The 21,813-nt window shown below is 50.8% G+C and overlaps 2 protein-coding genes across 10 annotated transcripts in view; both read left to right on the forward strand.

Moving 5' to 3' along the window:
* Positions 1-3,824: 3,824 nt before the first annotated feature.
* On the forward strand, positions 3,825-7,572 carry hs6st2 (heparan sulfate 6-O-sulfotransferase 2). Its single transcript, XM_077021235.1, has 2 exons — positions 3,825-4,387; positions 6,250-7,572. The coding sequence occupies exons 1-2, from the start codon at positions 3,825-3,827 to the stop codon at positions 7,034-7,036; spliced, it is 1,350 nt and encodes a 449-aa protein (XP_076877350.1). The 3' UTR covers positions 7,037-7,572.
* A 692-nt stretch (positions 7,573-8,264) lies between these two features.
* Positions 8,265-21,813, forward strand: part of mbnl3 (muscleblind-like splicing regulator 3) — a 31,477-nt gene continuing 17,928 nt past the window's right edge. For 5 of the 9 annotated variants that reach the window (XM_077021238.1, XM_077021236.1, XM_077021241.1 and 2 more), the window contains exons 1-3: positions 8,265-8,614; positions 16,402-17,449; positions 21,200-21,685. In XM_077021238.1, the coding sequence (XP_076877353.1) occupies positions 17,276-17,449; positions 21,200-21,685 (660 nt within the window). In that variant the 5' untranslated portion in view covers positions 8,265-8,614; positions 16,402-17,275. Of the gene's footprint in view, positions 8,615-14,306; positions 16,263-16,401; positions 17,450-21,199; positions 21,686-21,813 lie in introns of those variants that run through there. The other 4 variants (XM_077021242.1, XM_077021240.1, XM_077021244.1 and 1 more) reach the window with 2 other exon arrangements.

The raw sequence follows: 21,813 nt of genomic DNA on the forward strand, positions 1-21,813 counted from the left end.
ACTGCAGATATTTAAATGTGTGGTGTGCTTCCTCTTATTACTACTCTCTTGCTTTGCTGTAGTAACATATTCTTTAAGCAGTTTCTCCAAGGTGGAACTTGTATCGTGGTAGACCGAGTCTGTCCGCTACAACTTCAGTGCGCAAAAAAAACAGTCTGCGTTTTCAGCCATCTTTCATTTATCCATTCTATACCCCTTCTTGCACGGTTCTTTTCCTGTTCAGTCTGTTTTGAAAATAGGAGCACTACGGAGTGTAGGCCTGTGCTACACCCACTAATAAACCTGTCACTATGGGTGATGGAGGGAGGCACCCTCCCCCTTTTGCTTCCCAAATGGAAGTGATTGACTCCCAGACCAAAGATCCTGCTCCCTAGTGGAGCAGCAAAAGCTCCCATTTAACCTACCTAACTGATGTTAAGTTGACAGGTTTGATAATTGAGATTTGCACCCAAATCAAAAATTGTCCTCCAGATTTACCCATCTGTGCAGTGAGAACACACACTGTGGTGCACACATGCCCAGAGCAATGGGCAGCCCTAGCCTGGCACCCGGGGAGCAATTGGGGTTAGGTGCCTTGCACAAGGGCACCTTAGTCATGGCCTCAGGCCTGGGAATCAAACCCATGACCCTCTGGCCACAAGCCTGGTTCCCTAACCACCAAACCATGACTGCCCAAATAAATAAATAGCAAAGGAGGCAGGGCCTGTGGTCAGTGGGCTGCCTGGAGTCTTATGTCAGTGCATTATTGGTGTTGCTAGACCCCCACCCAGTATTATGAACCGTCATACTATGGCTAACTAAAAAATATTTATATGCACATTTGTGGTTTTGTACAACACCCCCTACTATGTCCATGTTGCTGGGTCCACCATTGAACATAGTGATCAGAACACCACCACAGGTATGAAGGATAACTGCATACAGACTTTAATACATTTTATTTATAGGCACATTTCAGGAATCTCAAGGTCACCGTACATAATATACAATCCAAGCTAAGACATACAACATAAGCAACAGTAAACAAAAAAAATCCTCAAAAGTAGACTAAAGACTGTATGCTGTCCTAAACAGGTGAGTCTTGAGGCATGATTTGAAAATGTCCAAGGAGTCAGTATTATGAATGTCGGGTGGGAGGGAGCTCTGAACCCCATGGTGGCCGGTCGGGCTGGAGGGACAGTGAGATTAATAGATGAGGAAGATGTGTGTGTCCGACTGGGTCTGTTTATGTGAAGAAGCTTGGTGAGGTGATGGAGGTAAGTAATACAAGTTTATAATCAATACAAAATTTGACAGGAAGCTGTTGGACAGGAGTAATGTGATGTATAAATGGGGGTCTAGCGATAATATGGCGGCAATGTGATTCACAGATGGGGGTCTAGAGATAATACAAGGTAATGTGATAAATAGATGGGGGTTCTAGAGATAAAGGGGTAAGGTGATGAATAGATGGGTTCTAGAGATAATACAGCAGCAGCATTTTGAACCAGTTGTAACTTATTAAGGGACTTCAGGGGGAGACCATTCAGAAGAGAAATACAATAATGTAGACGAGATGTGACCAGGGAATGAACCGAGATAGCAGCATTGTCGTATGACGAAGATAGAAGTATGCAGATTGAGTAACGTTCTTTGTGTTTGAAAAGACAGAACTCTCGATGACGACACCCAGACTCTTCACCTGAGGGGAGCGTGAAGGTGTTGTCAATGCGAATGGGAAAACGTTTTACTTTTGCAAGAACTGATTTGGAACCACTGAGGAGAGACTTTGTTTTATCGCCATTAAGTTAAAAGCCATTAAGTTAATTAAGAGTAAAAGCAAGACTTCACTTCCTGTAAGCAATCACTTTACATTCACAGGCAACCAACAGTTGTTGTAGATACAATGCAATTGATACTTTGTGCTTCCTACTGTCCTACATGCATATGCTGTAAACAAAATTTAATTATATGAATAATAAAGGTAAAATCAACAAATCAACGTACTTAGTAAAATGGCCAATGAATGCATGCGCAAAGTATTTATATGTTGAGTAGCAGAGGTGGGGACTCGAGTCACATGACTTGGACTCGAGTCAGACTCGAGTCATTAATATTAAGACTTTTGACTTGACTTGAAAAAATATTCAGAGACTTAGACTTGACTTGGACTTTTACACCAATAACTTGGGACTTGAATTGGACTTGAACCTGTTTACTTGCAAAGACTTGATTTTTTTTACCCCAAATCTAAATTTTAAAACGCATATTAATATTTATAAAGTGCGCCCCATTAATTTCATTTCCGTCCTTCTGACGCAGACCAGTCCTCTGCTTTTCCACACTCTGTACGCTGTGTGTGTGTGTGTGTGCATGAGCTGCAGCACAACCAATCAAATGGGGGGTTGGCGAACGTAAATTTTTACCGGGCGGGGTGTAAAATGGACACAAATTAAGTATTATATCGCGATCGATCGATCGCCAGTGGTTGGTGCCAGAGCGAACTAGTAACTCATTGAATCATAGATGTGGATCAGAGGTAAATAAACTAGATTTTTTTCCGGCGTGAGAAATCGGATGTGTGGCGTGAGAGCGTGTGAAGACGGTCAAATGCGTGTGTCTCACGCTCAATGCGTGAGAGTTGGCAACCCTGGGTTCTGTATCTGAACTCGGGGAAGAGAGCCTCTCTCTGTCACCATCATAATATCCAGTTCTATCTCAGCATGGATTGTGTATTTGAAGACATCTACGTCGAGAAAAAATATATTGACAAATGTGGAGCGAGTTTTCAGCTATGGGGACATCATTCATCGTGCACAAATGACATACAGACTTTTGGCCAGCAAATGCAATGCAGAAAAGTTTACTGAAATGTCTAAAGTTGCAGATTCCTGTTAATTGTTCAGTTCTTATATTTGTTTGTCTTGTGTCACTCACACAATGAAAATGCTGTTATGGTTCTTTGTATTGTACTGGGAAAATATCAGCACTTTTTATTTGAACATGAGTTCTACTTATGACTTTTTCACAGAATATTTATTTCTGGAAAATTGTAGTTTAAAGTATGAATATTTTTGCAGCTAAGTTTAACAAATTGAACTGTGCAATAAAGAGGTGTAATTTTAATTTTTTTTTATACTTCGTGTTTTCAGTTGCACATGTTTTATCAAGATTTGAGGAGAATACAGATTTAAAAAAGAACGCATGTCTATTATTTACATTTAAAATATACCTGCAACATTGGTAAAAAAAAAAAAGACTCGAAAGGACTTTAAATTCCAAGTTTCAGACTTGGGACTTGACTTGACTATTGCCTGTCTTGACTCGAGACTTGACTTGACTTGAGTGTCTTTGCTTGAGACTTGACTCGGGACTTGAGGTATAAAGACTTGGACTTACTTGAGACTTGCAAAACACTGACTTGGTCCCACCTCTGTTGAGTAGGGGGGGGGGAAATGGTGTTGTGCTGTATGGAATTTCCGACGCCCCGTTTCAAAACTTTTATTTTGAAGGGGGAAAAAAACCGATACACAAAAAGGTTCGTCTCGCGCAAAGGCTGCTGGGAAACGGGGTCATAGTCCGAAACCATGATGGAGGAATCTAAGACAGTGGAGCTGAAACCGAAACATGGACCTGAAACATCGGGCTGAAAACATTTAATCTCTCCATGTAGTCTGGAGACCCGAAGCGAAGGACTTGCAGCCTAATCGTCCTCCTTATTCGTGCGGGTAAGTGAGTGGGACCAGGTTCGGTAGGGTCCACACACCCCAGCGGACCGCTGCGCTGCTCCCAGCCGAGGCGGGGGCCGCGTGTCCGGGTGATGAGTCCGACCTCCCACCGCGGAGATGGATGAGCGGTCCGGTCCCAGCCGCCTGCTCCTCGCCCTGCTGCTGGTGCTGCTGTTCGGGGTCATCGTGCTCCAGTACGTCTGTCCCGGTTCCGAGTGCCGGCTGCTCCACCCGGGCTCCTCGTCCCCGAGGTCGGGGTCCCGAACCGGCGGCCCCGTGGGTCGCGACGGACCCGGACCGGGAGATCCGTACGGGGCGGAGGACGGAGCCTTGGCCCGCTTCGTCCCGCGCTTCAACTTCACCCCGGACGACCTGAACCGGGTCGTGGACTTCAACATCAAAGGCGACGACGTGATCGTGTTTCTCCACATCCAGAAGACGGGCGGCACCACGTTCGGCCGACACCTGGTCCGCAACGTGCGGCTGGAGCGGCCGTGCGAGTGCCGAGCCGGGCAGAAGAAGTGCACCTGCTACCGGCCCGGTAAGAAGGAGACGTGGCTCTTCTCTCGGTTCTCCACCGGCTGGAGTTGTGGACTACACGCCGACTGGACCGAGCTGACCAACTGCGTCCCGTCCGTTATGAACAACCGAGAACCAACAGAGATGAACACGGCGCCAAGGTGAGTGATGAAACGGGTTATATGTATGTATGTATGTATGTATGTATGTATCTATCTATACACACACACACACACGCACCTATTGTGAAAGTAACAGTGTGTGTGAACTTGCTGTCCACACCCCATGTTGTGTGTTACCTCGCTGCATTATTCAGTGTGAGAACCCGTCGGCGAGAAGCACAAAGAACCATCGATTGGTGATTGTTCACTCTAAAGAATCCGTCGTTCTCCAGATAACTGAAACCGCAGGGGTCCCATTATAGCAACGATCCACTCTGTAGACCCTCGTCTGCTGCTCTGCAGACATCCGCTGCACTGCTGGGAAACACACGGAGCCCACTGGTTTCTGCTGCTGCAGGAAACTTCATGTTCTTCATGGTGCAACCAGCGAGGAGTACGTGGTTCACCACAGCAGTGCAGGGAACTACAACGGTCGTGGTAATTGAATTAACCGTGATTGGGCCCCTAATCAGGTCACGTGACCTAGAGCTCAAGCCGCATGACGAAATGTATCTCTCTCCATATGTGGTTAAAACAGCATAGCGTGTTTAGCTTCACACTGATGGGCAGTGGCAGTGTTAATCCCACATTGAAAGGGAACATTGCAAGTCGTTGCAGCTGTTTAATGAAGTCTTCTTACGTGGGGGGTGGAGCATGCACTGTTAAAGTGTCGGTGCATGTGGGTGTTTGGGTTTGAGCATGCAGCTTGCAGGTGATTCATCTCCAGTTCTGCAGAGGCGCCTGGATCTGCTGTGTTACTGTGGAACTGGGTGAAATCTGACCCGTGTGGACCACCTGCAGTTCTGTTTATTCCTTTATTTAAAACTGTATCTGTTAAAGCAGCAGGGTCACCGTCTTACTGTACCTACTGCACTGGAGAAACACCTCAAAGGATCTAGTTTGACTGAAGTATGAAAGAAGTATGAAATGTCTGTGTTAATTTTGACAGTCTATACTACTCTTAAAATACATTTCTAAGTCATTTCTAATCAGTATCAATCTAATATCAAGAACATATTTTTTTACTATAATTAAAGCAAACATTTATTAACATTTTATTTGAGTAAAAGCACACAAATAAAGCGCTGTGTTGTCTGAAGAAGCACTAAGCCTTTATTTGGTCATATGCATATGTACACATACAGTACAACTAAACGCTTCTCTTCACAATCTCTCCTCATGAAGCTGGCGTCAGAGGCAGCCGTTGTACAGTTGTGTGATTATGGACCCACGGTGGCTGTATGGCACAGACAGGATTCAAACCCACAACCTTTCAAACAATAGCCCGAAGGCCTAGCCATGAAACACACGCCTGCCCACACCCCTCCAGAATATACGCAGAGATAAATATGAATGCTTGACGCTGGAGGATGTGTTGAAGCTTGCTGTGTTGGGTTTGTTCTGGAAGCGTTATCTGTAGTTCTGTAGGTAAAGAGCAAACTTGTAATGGCATGTGATCATGCATGAAGCTGTTCATAGCCCAGTTCAGCTCATCATGATTAAAGTCTTCATGAAGCTTCAATACAAGAACCTGAAATGAGTAAGAAGTGTCGCACATTCTCATAGTATGAATATTAGCCACAGCTTTTTTAAAATTATTGAAATGTAAAGTGGAAAATATCAAGGTAGACGCTATGATGTTCAGAATGAAGAGCAATCATATGTTTGCTGCCCAGTGTCGAGTGCTGGGACTCATGTGAGAACATCTGTGGGGGGATTCAGCTCCATCTTGGAAAGATGAACCATTTTCCTCCTCAGAGGAGATGCAGGACTGAACCATCTGTCCCCACGTGTGATCTCACAGCCACAGTCGGCGGGTTACAAATCCCTGCGTGTTCATGTGTTACTCCCTCTCTCTGTAGGAACTACTACTACATTACCATCCTGCGGGACCCCGTGTGGCGCTACCTGAGCGAGTGGCGTCACGTCCAACGCGGGGCCACGTGGAAGGCCTCGCTGCACGTGTGCGACGGCCGCGCGCCCACGCTGGCCGAGCTGCCCAGCTGTTACCCGGGAGACGACTGGTCCGGGTGCTCGCTGGAGGAGTTCATGGCGTGCCCGCACAACCTGGCCAACAACCGGCAGACCCGCATGCTGGCCGACCTCAGCCTGGTGGGCTGCTACAACTCGTCCGGCACCAGCGAGGGAGAGCGGGGCGCCGCCCTGCTGGAGAGCGCCAAGCGTAACCTGCGGCGGATGGCCTTCTTTGGCCTGACCGAGTACCAGCGCAAGACGCAGTATCTGTTTGAGCGCACCTTCCGCCTGGCCTTCATCGCGCCCTTCACGCAGCTCAACGGCACCAGGGCGGCCAGCGTGGAGGTGCCGGGTGAGACCCAGCGGCGTATCCGCGAGCTGAACCGCTGGGACGTGGAGCTGTACGAGTACGCGCGCGACCTCTTCCTCCAGCGCTTCCAGAGCGCACGGCAGCGGGAGCGACGCGAGGCCCGGCAGCTCCGCCTGCTGGAGAGACGACGGCTGCGCGCCAGAGCGCCGCCCCGGAGGACGGGCCCCGCCACGCCGCCCAAACCCACCCAGCCGGTCCCCGAGCCCACGCGGGCCGACGCGGACGGCGAAAACCTGTGGTGGGGGGACGAGGAAGACGAGAACGGTGCAGACGAAGACTACTTGGACAACGTGGAACAGTGGTGATGGGGCGTGGGAGGTTGAGCAACGGGAGAAACGTCTTTGACCTTTTCAAACAAACAATTCGACCCCAGACTTCTGCTCCTTCTGAAACACTGCTGTTCTAGATGAACACACGACTAAAACAGCATTTGTGTTTGCTTTGGGGTTTTTTTTTGTTTGTTTGTTTAGTTTAATAAACAGTAAGGAACTGAATGAACTCTGGATTTTTGGATGTCACTAATTCTGTGCATTCCACAATCACCCGGGTGTACAGGTGTCCCTAAAGGTCTTTGAATTTGTGCTATTGAATGAAAGAGTTTTGTTATACTTTTTTATTTGGGCTCTCACTATGATATTGAGTGAGAGTATGAACTTTTTAGCATTATTACTGTACTGATGTGTGGCCTCTGGCTTCAATATAAAATGCCGTAGCAAATCACATCAAATGTAAGACCTAACATAAGCTATATTAAAAACTGTAAAATATGTCCACATATGGTTATATGAGAAATTGAATGGAATTTGCCACTACTGGAAATAAATTTTTATATAAATTGTCATTTTGAGTGCATACTGAATATTCATATTTCCAACTTTTGTTTTGTCATTGTTTATTGTGATTGATTTATATTGTTTATTCAGAGCTGTGTCGAGCAACTTTCCAGCAACTTTTAAGTAAGTGTTGTGTGTCTCAGTTCCCTAATCGACTACTTGCCCTGAGCCATGACGTGAAAAGATTTGGTAGCGCTAGACCTCGACCAGGACAAAAAAGATTTGCATCTCGTTGCAGTTCATTATTCATACAGCAGGTGGCGCAAATGCACAATTTACGTTTAATGCATTGCGCACAATTTTTAACCTTCTTAACAAATGATCTGCTTTTACGTTTCAGTCGCCAAAGAGAAAACTGCTTTGCCCTTTATATGCATTTGTTTTGCCGTTTGTCTTATTAATACACACACAAAACTTCTAATACTGAAAACCCAATGGAAAATGTACATTTAAATGTAAAAGGATTGAATATGCTATGAAGAATATAAGTTTAAATAGATATTTAGTGCGTATCTATTAATAACGTAGGACGTGGCTCCTTCTTCATGACTCCACCCTTGTGATCAAACCGACTGGGATCCCCCTAAAATGGAGGTAATATTGCTACGGTAGGGGCACGTTGTACCACCCAGAAGACGCATGCACCCCCCCCCCTCCTCCTCTCTCTCTCTCTCCCTCCCTCCCTCCCACTCCTCCCTTCTGCCCTCCCTCGTCTTCCTCGTCTCGTGCCTGGCTGCTGGCGCGTTCGCAGCGCGCGCCCATTGCTCGCTTTGTCGTTTTCACCTTAAATAAAATGCGATCGGCCGTTCCGCAGCGAGCCGTTTAGAGGCGGAGAGCTCGACGGCGAGAGTAAAGTTTGCAGGAGGGATCCAGTAGCCGCGGGGGAAGTGCGCGCCTCACACAACCCCGTGGATGTGACGGAGCTACTCAACAACACTCGTCGCTCTGCACGGGCGCCCTGCTACAGTAACGCACGCGCCTACCGACCAGCTCGCGCGCCCTGCTACAGTAACGCACGCGCCTACCGACCAGCTCGCGCGCCCTGCACAGGTAAGCGGCGGTGTCGCAGTTAGCCCACCTAGCTCACCGACGTTGGCGAGTTTGACGTCCGTGTTTACGGTGTTCGGGGACGTGTATCTGCACCTCGCGCTTGTTTAGCTGGTCTGGACGTGCACGCGAGCGGGCGGTTAACCCGCGTGCAGCCCCGCGCTAACCTTGCCGTGCACATGGCCTTGAACCACGACTCTTGCACGCAGTCATCTTCCTAATGGGCGCTTCTCGGGTTCTGGTTTGTTTTGCGGGCCCGTTTGCCCGTCCGTGCAGTGTGACGTTTGCTACGTTGCTGTATCGATTGGCCACATTGCTGTGTCACTTGCACGTTTCCCCCGGTTGCTCGGTAGCTCTTGCTCATGTCAGTAATGACATTGAGTGGCACCGAATCGGAGAATAAGGGAGCAGAAATAACAAACGGGTTCGTCTCGCAGTTGGTCGCGAGGGCCGTTTGTGGAAGCGCCACAAAAATATTAAATTCATATCCATTATCGTCCAACTGCGCGTAAAACACGAGGGTCCGGGGCTCCTGGTACCAGTGTGCACGACTGACACATGGCGGTTCCGTGTTGATGTTTTCATCACTACAGTCGTGCACATGCCCAGCCCAGCTGCCTACCTCGCACATTAAACTCTGTACTGTACTGAAACTGCCATGTGTTTACATTGACGTGTGTTTAGTAGATGTGTATGTAGCATTTACAAATATATTAAAAGTTTCCATTGTTTTTTTTTTTTAAACCGAATTTGTGGGACACGTTTGGCAGCAGGTGTGTTGTGGTGTTTGTGCCCCTCAGCTCCCACTTGGCTTTATTGTAATGGCTCGCGCTGTTCTTGTTTACTGCCCAACAGGAAGCGCGCGCCCTGCCCGACCTTTTGCGTGGCCCTCGCGCGCTGCGTGACTCCTCCCGTGACGTGTCCCCCCCCCCCCCCCTTCCCCCCCGAAGGTCCCGCACATTGGGCGCACGTCTACTGCGCTGGTTCGTGCGTGTGCCCGTCCGCACGCGCCTAGACGGGCCCGTGGCGGAGTGGCTCTGCTGCGAGCGCGCGCGGCCCTTAATTTCTGTTTGATCTCCCCCGTAATGTGCGCCGCCACCTGAGCGGTTAGGTCCATACGGGGTGTGTGAGAGCGCCTGTGTGTGTGTCGTCCTCTGTCGTCCTTTGTTCAAGTTCAACCAGCTGGCCCTGCGCTGGTCGTAAAATACGGCAGGTACCAATCTGTGTTATTGATTTAGCGTTTGCTCACGCGCTGAACACCCCCCCCCCCCCCACGTCTGTGTGGCGTTCAGGTGGGACTTCCTACTTTGAAGTAGGCGTGCTGTTCCGCCCTGGTAGACCATACTGAGGTGGGTAGTTGGTGGGTGTGTTTGTGTGGGTGTGGGTGTGAGCGTGTCCCTCGCGGACATGCGGGAGGCTTAGCCAGTCCTTCGTGTTCCTCGTGCGGTCTGTAAGCCAGAAGCAAACAGGCGTTGGAGGGGCGGCGGGGTTAAACCAGGTAACAGCAGCTGCTCTCCGAGACTGTGTGGGCGGACGGGGGGGCCGAATATCTCACCGAAGAGGCGAGTGCACGCAGATAGGAGGAAATGGCCCACCGTCATAAAGTCTGGTGCAGCGCAAGCGTACACACACACACACACACACACACACACACACTGCAGTGCCTCGTTCAGCCACCCTGGTGCAGGCCCAGACTCGTTGCATCTCGCGGTGTCTGTCTCGCGGACTTTGCACTCGTCTAGCTCGCTCGCCCTCTCGCGCCGTGGAAACGCTGATAACGGCGCACAACGATGTTACTGTACACACACACGCACACGCACGCGCGTGCACGAGCAGCGTGTCCTCATTTCGCCTCTCCCCGAGCGCGCGCGCCCTGACCAGTTCTGCCTGAAGGTGTCAAACGTGTGTGAGCTGCGTGGCTCCTGCTGCCGAGGGAGAAACACGTTCTCACAAATCTCACGAAACTCACCGGTTATCCCGCGTGACCCTGAACCTTCACCAGACACCGGTGATGTTAGTAGTAACTGCTGCGTATCCTTGAAAGCTCACTTTTTCCAGAAGCGTTTCTTTATTAAAGCGTGTTGCCGTGACGGATTAAGGGGGGGACTATAAGCATGGTAATCTCACGGTTAACTTGCTTTATTAGTGCACAATCTCACGGATATCTTATTCAGTAGTAATTACCATCTGCGATACCTCACCAGCAGATCTCGGGTTTATTTATTTATTTGTATGTATTTATTTATTGCACCATTTGATTTTACTATTAGGCATGTGCTGTAAGGCTAAGAATTGACACATGTTCTTTGTGCTCTAATGGCTTTCTCTTTGCTCAAGGTAATATAGAAGACGTGTCGTAGCCAGTAATAATCGTTAGACTACAAATCCCCATGAGCATTAATGCAGGATTAGTTAAGTAACATGAGAAATGTAGCCTTGCATGGATTGATCAGATTGTTGAACTGTCAGACTTGTCTGGGTGGAGATTTTTTTGTTCCAAACCGTCATGCCGCCTGGCCCAGATTCTTAAGATACTCTTTAAAACACCACATCTCTTTTGGAAGTGAGACTTTCTTTATGGACACCGGCCACCGAAGGCTTTTGTGAATGGAACCGCAACAGTAGAGCAGGCTGAAGGGGATTATAGATACTTAACCTAATTATTTTTCTCTCAGGCAGTGGTCTCTCTGTCTCTCTCTCTCTCTCTCTCTCTCTCTCTCTCTCTCTCTCAGCTGCCAGCGCCTGTCTCCCCACCCCTCCTCTCGGCTCACCTCAGCCGTCTGGCGTCCATTTTGGGCTATGTTTTTTGCACCTCTCCCGCCCCACACTTCTGGGCTGCTGTTTCTGGTTCTCTCTCGGTGACTGTGTCAGAAACGCCTACGTGGAACATGGTGAATCTGGCTGTGCTACCGAATGACTGCTGCGTCATCTCTCTGTGCCCGACACCAATCGCCAATACCATCGCAGTTAATAGTATCAGTGTTATTTATATTGTAATGCAAATTATCATAGCAAAAATGAAATGCGAGTGAAACTGACAAGTTGAAGTGACTTTGACGCTGGAATTAAGTTACAGTCGATCAGTCATTCAGCCACTACTGTAGAAAAGGTTAATTTGTTTCACTTCAGTTCTCATTGATAGTAGGCGTGTGAAAAGTGTAGAGAGCTTTAGAATGAACGATGAAAAGAAGCTTGTCTAATTTTGTTCCGTCAGCGCACACTTGTGCTTTCTGAATTCGGTGCCTTAAAGTTTCAGTTCCGCTGGGTAAACATCCAAAAAGACGTTCCGATTTAAGCCCTCTGTCGCTCGCTAGAACCTCTTTTACATCCCCGATAAGTTCATTTGTCCTCTTCTAAGCAGTGCGCATGCTTCAGTACCACCAGCCCACCGAGCGACACCCTCCTAAACCTTTTAACGGTCAGATGGTGGCAGCCGGCACGTGACGCTCAGGCTACGGGAGTATTATTAGTCCAGCGGGAGTCTCGAAAGTGGTGCAGAGTAGCTAGCTGGGCTGTGAGACCGGAAGCCGTGCTCGGCGAGTTGCCACGGCGGCCTTGTGGAGGCCGTGCCGGTGTGAAGGTCAGGCGTCTGTGACGTGCGGTCGGTCCACGGCTAGTAACCAACGTTTAGACGTTTTTTTTTTTCTGATGGGCACTGCCACACCTGGTCTTCCCAACACAGCAGTTGGGTTACTATATCTAATCATTAACTGAGCTGTATGTAACAATTATGTAATGACCGTTCCTATAATTTGATGAGCCCAGGGGCTCCAGACCTCATTCTTACGGTTCCAGTAACGACACGGCTGATGCACTGGGTTTTATTTTCTAGCCTGTCTGACCTCATCCAGGACTCTCATCTTGAGTAATGTTTACACTAGTAAAACCTCCAAAGGAAAGCTACGGAGGACTACACCAACATTAGCACTTTTGTTAGCCAGTAAAATATTCTGGTCAGCGCTTTGTGTGTGTGTGTGTGTGTGTGTGTGTGTGTGTGTGTGTGTGCAGGGCGTCTAAGTCGATTATCTTTACAAGGATGTGTCTTATTTAGTTTGACTGGTTTTATTAAGCTACATAGTCATGCTTGCCTTGCGTTTGCTAGCACGTACGGTTGTGGGACTGTGTACCTGGGAAATATTTGGTTAATTGTTAAACGGCTTTACTGTAGCCTACTTGACGCTACTCACGCTTTGGTGTGAGGTCAGACAGAAGAATCTGTCACAGTAATTATTACCGTGTCTGGAACGAGTAAATAATGTATTATTGATCCAGGTGATCAATATCTTGGAGCTCAGAGTTGGGTTCATTTAGTTGTGATTTGTATACTCACAATATGCACAAAATATTGTTGAAGGATATTCGAACATATTGGTGAGTCCTTGATGTTCGATGGTGGAAGAGTGGACCGCATAATTATGGTTGAAACTCTTCACGTTTGTTCAGTGATGTGAAAACCACACTGAACAATGATTCATCAGAACACACATGGAACACTCATCTGGACACCCTCGTGTGGTCAGGGTCCATTAAAGGAAAAGTGAAAATTGTTAGAGGGTACATTTGCGTATTGCAACCTTCTGCGTCATCGAGAATATCACTGTGATTATTAACAAACGATATATCGTGTCACCCCTGCATGCCACAGCTGTACGAACCTGCGTTATTTCTGTCCGTTACCTCTCGGGAAGCTTCATGGAAGCTAATGTTTATATACGGGTGAATATCTGCGCCTAAACCGTCAGGGCGCAGATATTTGGCATTTTGTTAAGTGCCGAAGAGGGCGATCGTCGACGGGCTCTGTGAATTCAGTATGTTCTCGGCTGTTTTGCTGAATATTTTCAAGGCGACCCAGAACCCTCTGAGCTACTTACTGAGGGTCAGACGTGAAGAACGGCATTCTCAGCACTGTCCTCCTCACACAAGTCGTCTCTCACTCTGTTTGTGCATACACATTCTCTCTGCTGCATTCCTGAAGGTCACCACAATGTGAAGGAAGTGTGTGTGTGTGTGTGTGTGTGTGTGTATGTGTGTGTGTGTGTGTGTGTGTGTTACAGTGCTGCTGGCTCAGTGACCTTGTAGAGGCAATACACTTTTGCTGTTTCTAGACTCTTGATATTTACAGTCCTCCTCACCGAATTGCTGCAGGGACACACACACACACACACACACACATACACACCCTACCCCTAACTCCCTGTGTCCTCTACTCTGCTGTCATCCAGTTGAATAACATAAAGGTATACGAGGGCTTCATGTTGCCTCCAGCACACACCCAGCCTGTGTGAAGACGGCTGTGTGGAAATCATATTATTAGCCTCAAACGGAAGATCCTTTGTTTGTGGTATTCGGCCAAGCGGAGGAAATGATTATTAAGATTCCAGCATCCGTAGTCGTCAGGCCTCGTGTATCGATGCGTGTCTACATGCAAACACATAGGCGTTTGTTCCTGTCTGTAAGAGGCTGATCCTGGTGGGAGGAGAAGAGATGTTTCCTGGTGATGACCTCTGGGGGGCGCTGTGTGACATCAGCACTGTTGTCCAAGCACTCCGACCCCCCCCCCCCCCCCCAACCCACCACCACCAGTACAATGGCACGGCTTGTTAATATGGCGTGCCGAACGTCACGGCAGTGTGTGGGTGTGTGTGTGTGTGTGTGTGTGTGTGTGTGGTGGCGCCGGGTCGTGTCGGGTCGTGTCGGGTCGGTTTGTTGAATCTTCCACCACCTCTAACGTAAAGATGCGGCAGTGGTGCAGACTGGCGCTCCGCAGCAAGGGGGCGCCGTCCTGCGGGCCGGACCTCGCTCGTCCGGGCCGTAGGGCGGGCGAAGAAGAGACGAGAGGCTCGCTCCTCTCTCAGCTCCTCACGCACGGCGCCTTTGTTCTGAAGGTGCGAGTGAGTGATTCAGTTTACCACCCACACCTCGTTTTTGCCACACACGTGCGCACGCACCTCTCCCTCACACCCGTCCCCCACTCCACTGCAGCGCTCTCCTTCTGGCCCGTCTGTCTGTCTCCTTCTGGCCTGTCTGTCTGCGCAGTCACACGCCCGCACCCCCACCACTTCCTCCGTCTGTGTCTGTCTCCGCGAGACTCTGGGACAGATCCTATCTCTATCTCTCTCTCTCTCTCTCTCTCTCTCTCTCTCCTTCCTTTTTCTCTTTCCTCCCCCGGTTTGATCTCTGTGGTCTTATTTGTTCGAGCTCTCGTATCGTTTTCTTCATTCATCCCCTCATCCCGTCATCATTCAGGCTGTGCTGTGTTTTCACATTTACATTACGGCTGTTGACGACGTAACTTTATTACTGATGATTTGTTTTGTATTTTTAGGTCATTTTTAGGCTGAATTGTGCTGCGTAACTGCACTGCAGGTCTCGTATCTTACCACCCAAACATGCCGTGCTAACGCACCGGGCAGTGCTGGTAGGACTGGGCTGAGATATGTTTGTGTATCAGCCATGCCCTGTGTGTTTGACAAACACATCACGCCCACCCCCACACACACACACACACACACCTGCCCACACGGCCTCTCCACGCCGCCCCACGCACCCCCTCCTCCCTGCTGAGGACAGTTGCTGGGCTGGCTTGGTGAACGAGTCAGAGGTCGGGAGGTCAGAGGTCGGGAGGTCAGGGCGCTGCCTCTGGGTCCGGAGCGTCTCTGGGACGCCTGTGTCGGCTGACAGAACACCCGCGGATGACAGCATCCTCCCACAGACCTCCACACCGGCCTGCTGTTCATCTCATGGTTTTTAATTATATTGCTCTGCCCAGTTCTGTCAACGGACGGCCATTCCTGGGAAATCTCAGATGGCTTGAGTTATGGAAAAAAAAAAAAACAAGATTCTGTTTTGGCTCCCTGCCTGTGTGTGTGTGTGTGTGTGTGTGTGTGTGTGTCCGTGTCCACATGAGAACCAAGCAGTGTGGTGATAGCATATCTCCCTTATATACAGAAACCCTCCTGATAAGCCTGTGAAAAACAGTCAGGTGTGTTCCGCTCCCTTTAGAAAGCAGCTGAAGGGCGGGTGCAGTACCACCTTCTGCCCCTGGGGGGCGCTGAGGGCACCGGGAGGAGAGATGAGAGAGATGTGTAACGCTCCTCTTCACTGGGTGCTGCTCTGTTCTTCCTGGTTATAACGTGCCTGCCTATTGGCTGTCGCACCACTGGGTGCTGAGCAGCTGTCGTGGCGAGGAACTGCTCTTCCCTCCTTCCCTCTCTCTCTCTCTCTCTCTCTCTCTCTCTCTCTCCCTCTCTCTCTCTTTCTCTCTCTCTCTCTCTCTCACGCTCTTTCTTTTTCTCTTGAACACACGTGCGGGGCTTCTGCTCGGCGTTCTGCTCACCCACCTCTCCCCGGGCCACTTTGCTGAACCAGACGTGGTGGTGTTGGACACCAGCGCCGAGCTGCTCCCACGTGCTGATCCACGCTGTACCCCTCCCCCTCCGCATCGCCCTCTCCCCTCCACCTCCTCTCCTCCCCCTCTTCCCTCCCTCTATCTCTTCATCCAGACGCTGCTGTCTGCCTCCCTGTCTGATCTCCTCCCCCATCTGCCCCTCTTTCACTCTTTTCTTCCCTCGTTCAAGGCCTCCGCCCCTCGCCTCCGAGACGTGGGTCTGCCGTCGGGAGGCCGAGCGTCCGTCGTTTTCCCGCACTTCAGGTTTCCGTCTCCACGCTGGTTTTTCTCGGGCTTCTGTTACTGGGTTGAGCTGGTTGTTCTTTTGTTTTGTTTCTTCCTCAAAGTTTGTTTTCTGTTTGAATGACGTCCTTCCTCTCTTCCTCCTCTTCCTCTTCTTCAGGTCTGGCTTTGCTGTTTCCGAGGGAGGACGTGGCTACGATGAGCAGCAGGCACTCGGCGAGAGTGGGAGGGGCCAGCGCACCTCTCCAATAGGAGGCGGCGGAGGCTGAGTGGGCGGGACACACCGAGGCTCCATGCTGCAGTATCACCCGGCCACGCCCACTTCCCCCCCGACCGCCGGCAGCCCTGGTCTGCGTGGCCGCGTGTGCCCGTGAGCGCCCTCTACCGGGCTGTCTGTTTTCCACCCAGACAGGCAAGCACTCGAACGCTCAAACAGGCTATTTGATCAGCTCCAACCCCCCCCCGCCCCCTCTGACCCCCCCTCCCCCCGCCAGCCTATCAGACAGCTCGCCTTATCGCCCTGGGAACGCAAGGACGGTCGATTCGTTTCCCCTTTTGGAATCCGCGACCTCACAGCGCCCCACCGGCTCCTGGCGTCCGGACATGCGAGCGTCGGCGACTGGAGCCATTAGGATCGTGAAGGAGGAGTAGAGTGTGGTGGTCACGCACAGACGCGGGGAGGGACGTTTGAAGAGACGTCGGGACGTTTGAAGAGACGTTAGGATGTGGAGAGAGTAGATGGTGAGACGATCGGACTCCTGCCGTATCCTGCCCCACTGACTGGACGTCTTGCCCCCCCCCAGTTACCGCACCCGATCACCACGCTGACCTTTGACCCACGTTAGCCGCTCGCACCATCCCACCCGGACGTGGGAGCATGTGCCGGTCTTTTCTCCCCGACGTAAGCGTTTGTCGTGTCGCCGTACAGTGACTGTCGCACCAGCTCCGCCCTCTTCAGCCTCCTCGCCGCCAACCCCGCCCCCTCCACCCCGGACACGCCCCCCCCCATCCCTTCGCTCGCCGGGCCGTCCGTCATGGCCGTCAACGTGGCCATGGGCCGCGACACCAAGTGGTTGACCTTGGAGGTGTGTCGCGAGTTCCAGAGAGGAGCGTGCTCGCGTTCTGATGCCGAGTGCAAGTTTGCCCACCCCTCACGCACCTGCCACGTGGAGAACGGCCGAGTCATCGCCTGCTTCGACTCGCTCAAGGTAACCTACACACACACACACACACACACACACGCGGTCACTTTCCCACACGTTCACGCTTGATTTAGCTCAATTGTAGAACGAGCAGCAGTAACGTGATTGTGTCAATGATTTTCCAGCATGATGGGTCTACACACACACACACACACACACACACACACACACACTCACAGTTTTTCTTTCCCCTTTAGCTGAGTTGCGTTCACTTCCTTCTTGAAGAGCAATGTGTGTTTGTGTCAGCCAAAAAAGTCCTGCATCTCCCTGTAGACAGGAGCCCTTGGTACGTCTGCAAAGACTCTGATCATGTGCTTCAGAGGGCTCAGATGGTTTGCAGTGTATGAAACCCAAATTTCACTCAAGTGATCACTTAATCTTAACGTCATCTTTGTAGGTGATGATGGAAGCTCACGAGAAAGGAGAGTGAGATTTATTCTGAGGTTGTGCCATGCATTCTCTGTGTTTTGGGTGGAGCTAAATAAATTGGGACAGCCCAAATTCTCTGGAATGCAAATGATGTCTCCGCCCCTCCTCTCTTGTTAAGGTTGTTAAGTGTTTGCTGTCACTCCAGCACACTGGGTGTGTTTGCTGTCACGGTCACACCCGACATTTGAGTTGCTTCTCTGGGGCTCAGGCTCACGACACCCAGCGATGTCTGGAGCTCCGCATATGCTAATTCACCAACACTCCCAGCCCCCCTCCACCCAACAACCCCACAACTACCCTCCACAGCCCGGTATGGGCCGTTATTCCTGCACCATACTGCCAGGATTACCATGAACAACATGATTGGCTCTTCGGTGGTGGAAACGCAGTCTGTCCTCGCCAGGCTCAGGGTCACCCCGACGGGGGGGTGGTGTGTGGGGTGGGGGGGGGGGGGTGGTGTGTGGGGGATGGGGGTGTGGGGTGGGGGTGGAGTGCGTATGAAGGTCAGCCGCGCTCCTGTTTACGACACCCAACCGTGAGCTTCCCACGCAAGCCGACACAGTTCACCTAGCTCACCTGGCCACCGACCAATCAGAAGACGCGCTGCTGATTTTGCTTTGCTGGTCTCCCAGAGCTTATAAACGAGTAGCTCGAAATCACTTGCTCGAAACTGCCTGCCGTAATTAAGTATGACCATCTGAAAGGCTCTGTGCGATCACAGCCAGGGTTTTAATCATACGGCTCTATTCATATTAATAGCACTCATTCATTTTTCTGAGACAGCAGTCTCATTCCCCCCCCCCCCCATCTCATTTATTGCTGCTTCCTGATTGGCTGCCCTGGTGCTCTGTCTCATAACTAGTGTCTTCCTGTTCTCTGCCCCTGGTCAGAGGACACATGAATTCACACCTTCTGCTCCTACACGTGAAGGTGTAGGACTGAACTGCCCATGATCTCCTAACGAACACCTCCTAACGAACACCTCCTAACGGCCACCAATGTTCATGAGTACCTTCAGTCTCCTCACATTATTGTTTTTTGAGATGTCTCTACATATAAAACATACGAAAATGGTTTTGCTACGTTATAGAAAGCATCCGTTAAAAAATCCTTCTCTCTCTTTGTGGCCAATAAGCATTAAGGAGACGGCATGAGGAAAAACTTCCTCCAGTTGCTGGGTGCGTTACCATGACTACGTAGAGGAGATCCCTGACCCAGTGCATCCTGCTTGACATGACTTACACACACACACACACACATACACACGCGCACACACACATACACATGCGCACACACACACATACGCACACACACACATACACACATGCACACACACACACACATGCGCACACACACACACACACACACATGCGCACACACACACGCGCACACAAACACACGCGCACACACACACAAACACGCGCACACACACACACACAAACACACGCACACACTCATACATACACACACAAAAACACGCACTCACACATTCACACACACACACACACACACACACTCCGTCAGAAGGAAATTACAGCAATCGATAGGTGTGTCGTATGCTTATTATTATGGGTACTGGTATATTTGTGTGCATGTGCGTGTGTGTGTAGGTGTGTGTTTGTGTGTAGGTGTGTGTGTGTGTGTAGGTGCGTGTGTGTAGGGGGGGTGATGGATTAGTGGAGTGCCGCGTGGTCATTAATAATGCAGCTAGCTGCTGTGACTGAGAGTTTCGTGCTCCTGTCCTCTGTGTTTTGGGTAGTTCACCATTCTACCCTGTTGGGGCCTCTAGCTCATTACCACACACTCCCCAAACACACATGCTCCGTTGCTGATGCCAACATTGCCGTCCATATAGGTGTGTGTGTGTGTGTGTGTGTGTGTGTGTGTGTGTGTGTGTGTGTGTGTGTGTGTGTGTGTGTGTGTGTGTGTGTGTGTGAAATATGGCTGCTTCTGTGGGGCTGCCTACATGTTTTACATGTTGCAGTGCAACTTTGTGTGAGCTCTGGGGCCTTGTGGTGAGAGACGCTGCTGTGTTTGTCTGTTGTGTGTACAGTGAGACCGTGAACGTCGCGGGGGATGAGCAGAGAGTGGCGTCACCTCCGCCCCTCCCGTACGGAGTCATCTCCGTCCCTCCTATACCCCGTACCGTCTGCGTTTACCTGCAGCCCCTCTCAGCCTGAGGTGGGAGGCCTGTATCACGTTTACGACTGACGAGGGCGGGGTCGTTAAATGGTTTTAGTGAGCGGACGGTCAGACGTGTCATTTGGAGGGAGTGGTGGCGTGGTGTTGTGGTGGGTGTGGCGGAGAGAGGAACCGGAGGTTTTAAAAGCACCTCGGAGATTTACAGCTGCCGAAGGCGTGGACATGGAGGAGGGGGTCGACCCGGACATTACTGTAGGGTGAACTCCCACACGCCCATGCTGTAGGCGGGAGAGCTCACACACACGCCCATGCTGTAGGAGGGAGAGCTCACACACACGCCCATGCTGTAGGAGGGAGAGCTCACACACACGCCCATGCTGTAGGAGGGAGAGCTCACACACACACACCCTGGCTGCTGTGTCTCCACTCCGGCTTCCCTGAGAAGTAAAACCCCCTGACGCCATTTGTGAAGAGTCGAATCACGTTGCACCTCATTCATCCAGTTGCGCGTGCGTGTACGTACTGGCCGGCCTCCCGTCCTCGGGCAGATGGATTGTGAAATGTTATCCGCTCTCTGCCTCTTTGAAAACGGCTGCACAGGAAGTTGGTGTTTCTGGCGCAGGTGACGTGGGGAAGCCCCAGTGCGAGAATAAAGACCTGTGGTTCCTTAATGCATCTCTGAGCAAGATTACACACACACACACACATACACACACACTCTTAAAAGAAGACACGGAACTACTAAATCCTGCTGGGGAGAAGCAGCCTTTATGTATAAGCTATAGAAGGGTAACGGTAACGTTCTGACCACCCGCCTGACTCCATCAGCCTTTTAATATTAAGATCGGAAGATTTGGAGGGTTTTTTGTACTCATTTAGCCTCAGTTCGGTTGCAGAAGGGAAGGAGTGTTTAGCAGTGGCGCCGCTGAACTGGTCAGGGACGCCTGCGTGTCCAGAGCCTCCTGGATCTCCAGCTTTTCTTTTCTGTCGTCTGACTCCAGAGTGTGTTGTGTGGGGAAGCCCGTTTTCATTTAGTCCTCACAGACAGGCCAGACTTATCTGCCCCTGAGACTGACACCATAAGAAGCTTAAAGTTGAGGTACAGTTCATTCATCTCTCTCTCTCTCTCTCTCTCTCTCTCTCTCTCTCTCTCTCTCTCTCTCTCTCTCTCTCTCTTTTGTCCAGGGCCGCTGCACGCGCGACAACTGTAAGTACCTGCACCCTCCACCACACCTGAAGACCCAGCTGGAGATCAACGGCCGTAATAACCTGATCCAGCAGAAGGCGGCGGCCGCCATGTTGGCCCAACACATGCAGCTGATGCTACCGGGAGCGCAGCTTCAGCCCATAGTGAGAGCGCCCGCCTCACACACTCACACGCCCGGCCAGACGGGACCGCAGCCACAGCCCTACTTTATCTCTCTCTCTCTCCCTCTCTCTCTCTCTCTATTCCCTATTCCCGCCTGCCAGACCTCCTTCCCCGTCTCCCCGTCGCTCGCCCCCAGTCAGGGCGTGGCGTTCGGCCCCTACATGGGCCACGTGGGCCCCGGGATCGGCCTAATGCCCGAGCTGCTGCCCGCCGCCCCCGTCCTGGTCCCGGGCAGCCCCACTGGCATCGCCATGGGCAACGGCAACACGGTGCAGAAGCACGTTCGCACGGACAAACTGGAGGTACGACCCTGTCGGTGGCCCTCGTCCGCCGGGGCGTGAGATCACTCCTGTGTACAGAGATGAGAACGTTTGTTTACAGCAGGCCCAGAGCAGTCGGTAGAGATGAACCCACAGAGCAGTTAGGGTGT

Source organism: Brachyhypopomus gauderio, chromosome 11 (genome assembly GCF_052324685.1).
Source record: "Brachyhypopomus gauderio isolate BG-103 chromosome 11, BGAUD_0.2, whole genome shotgun sequence".
Classification (NCBI taxonomy): Eukaryota; Metazoa; Chordata; class Actinopteri; order Gymnotiformes; family Hypopomidae; genus Brachyhypopomus; species Brachyhypopomus gauderio.

What these genes read in the sequence shown, in the direction of transcription:
- hs6st2 (XM_077021235.1), top strand. Translation starts at nt 3,825, where the DNA reads ATGGATGAGCGGTCCGGTCCCAGCCGCCTGCTCCTCGCCCTGCTGCTG. An exon ending in GAGATGAACACGGCGCCAAG is followed by an intron (nt 4,388 to 6,249) that starts GTGAGTGATGAA and finishes CTCTCTCTGTAG; the next exon opens with GAACTACTACTACATTACCA.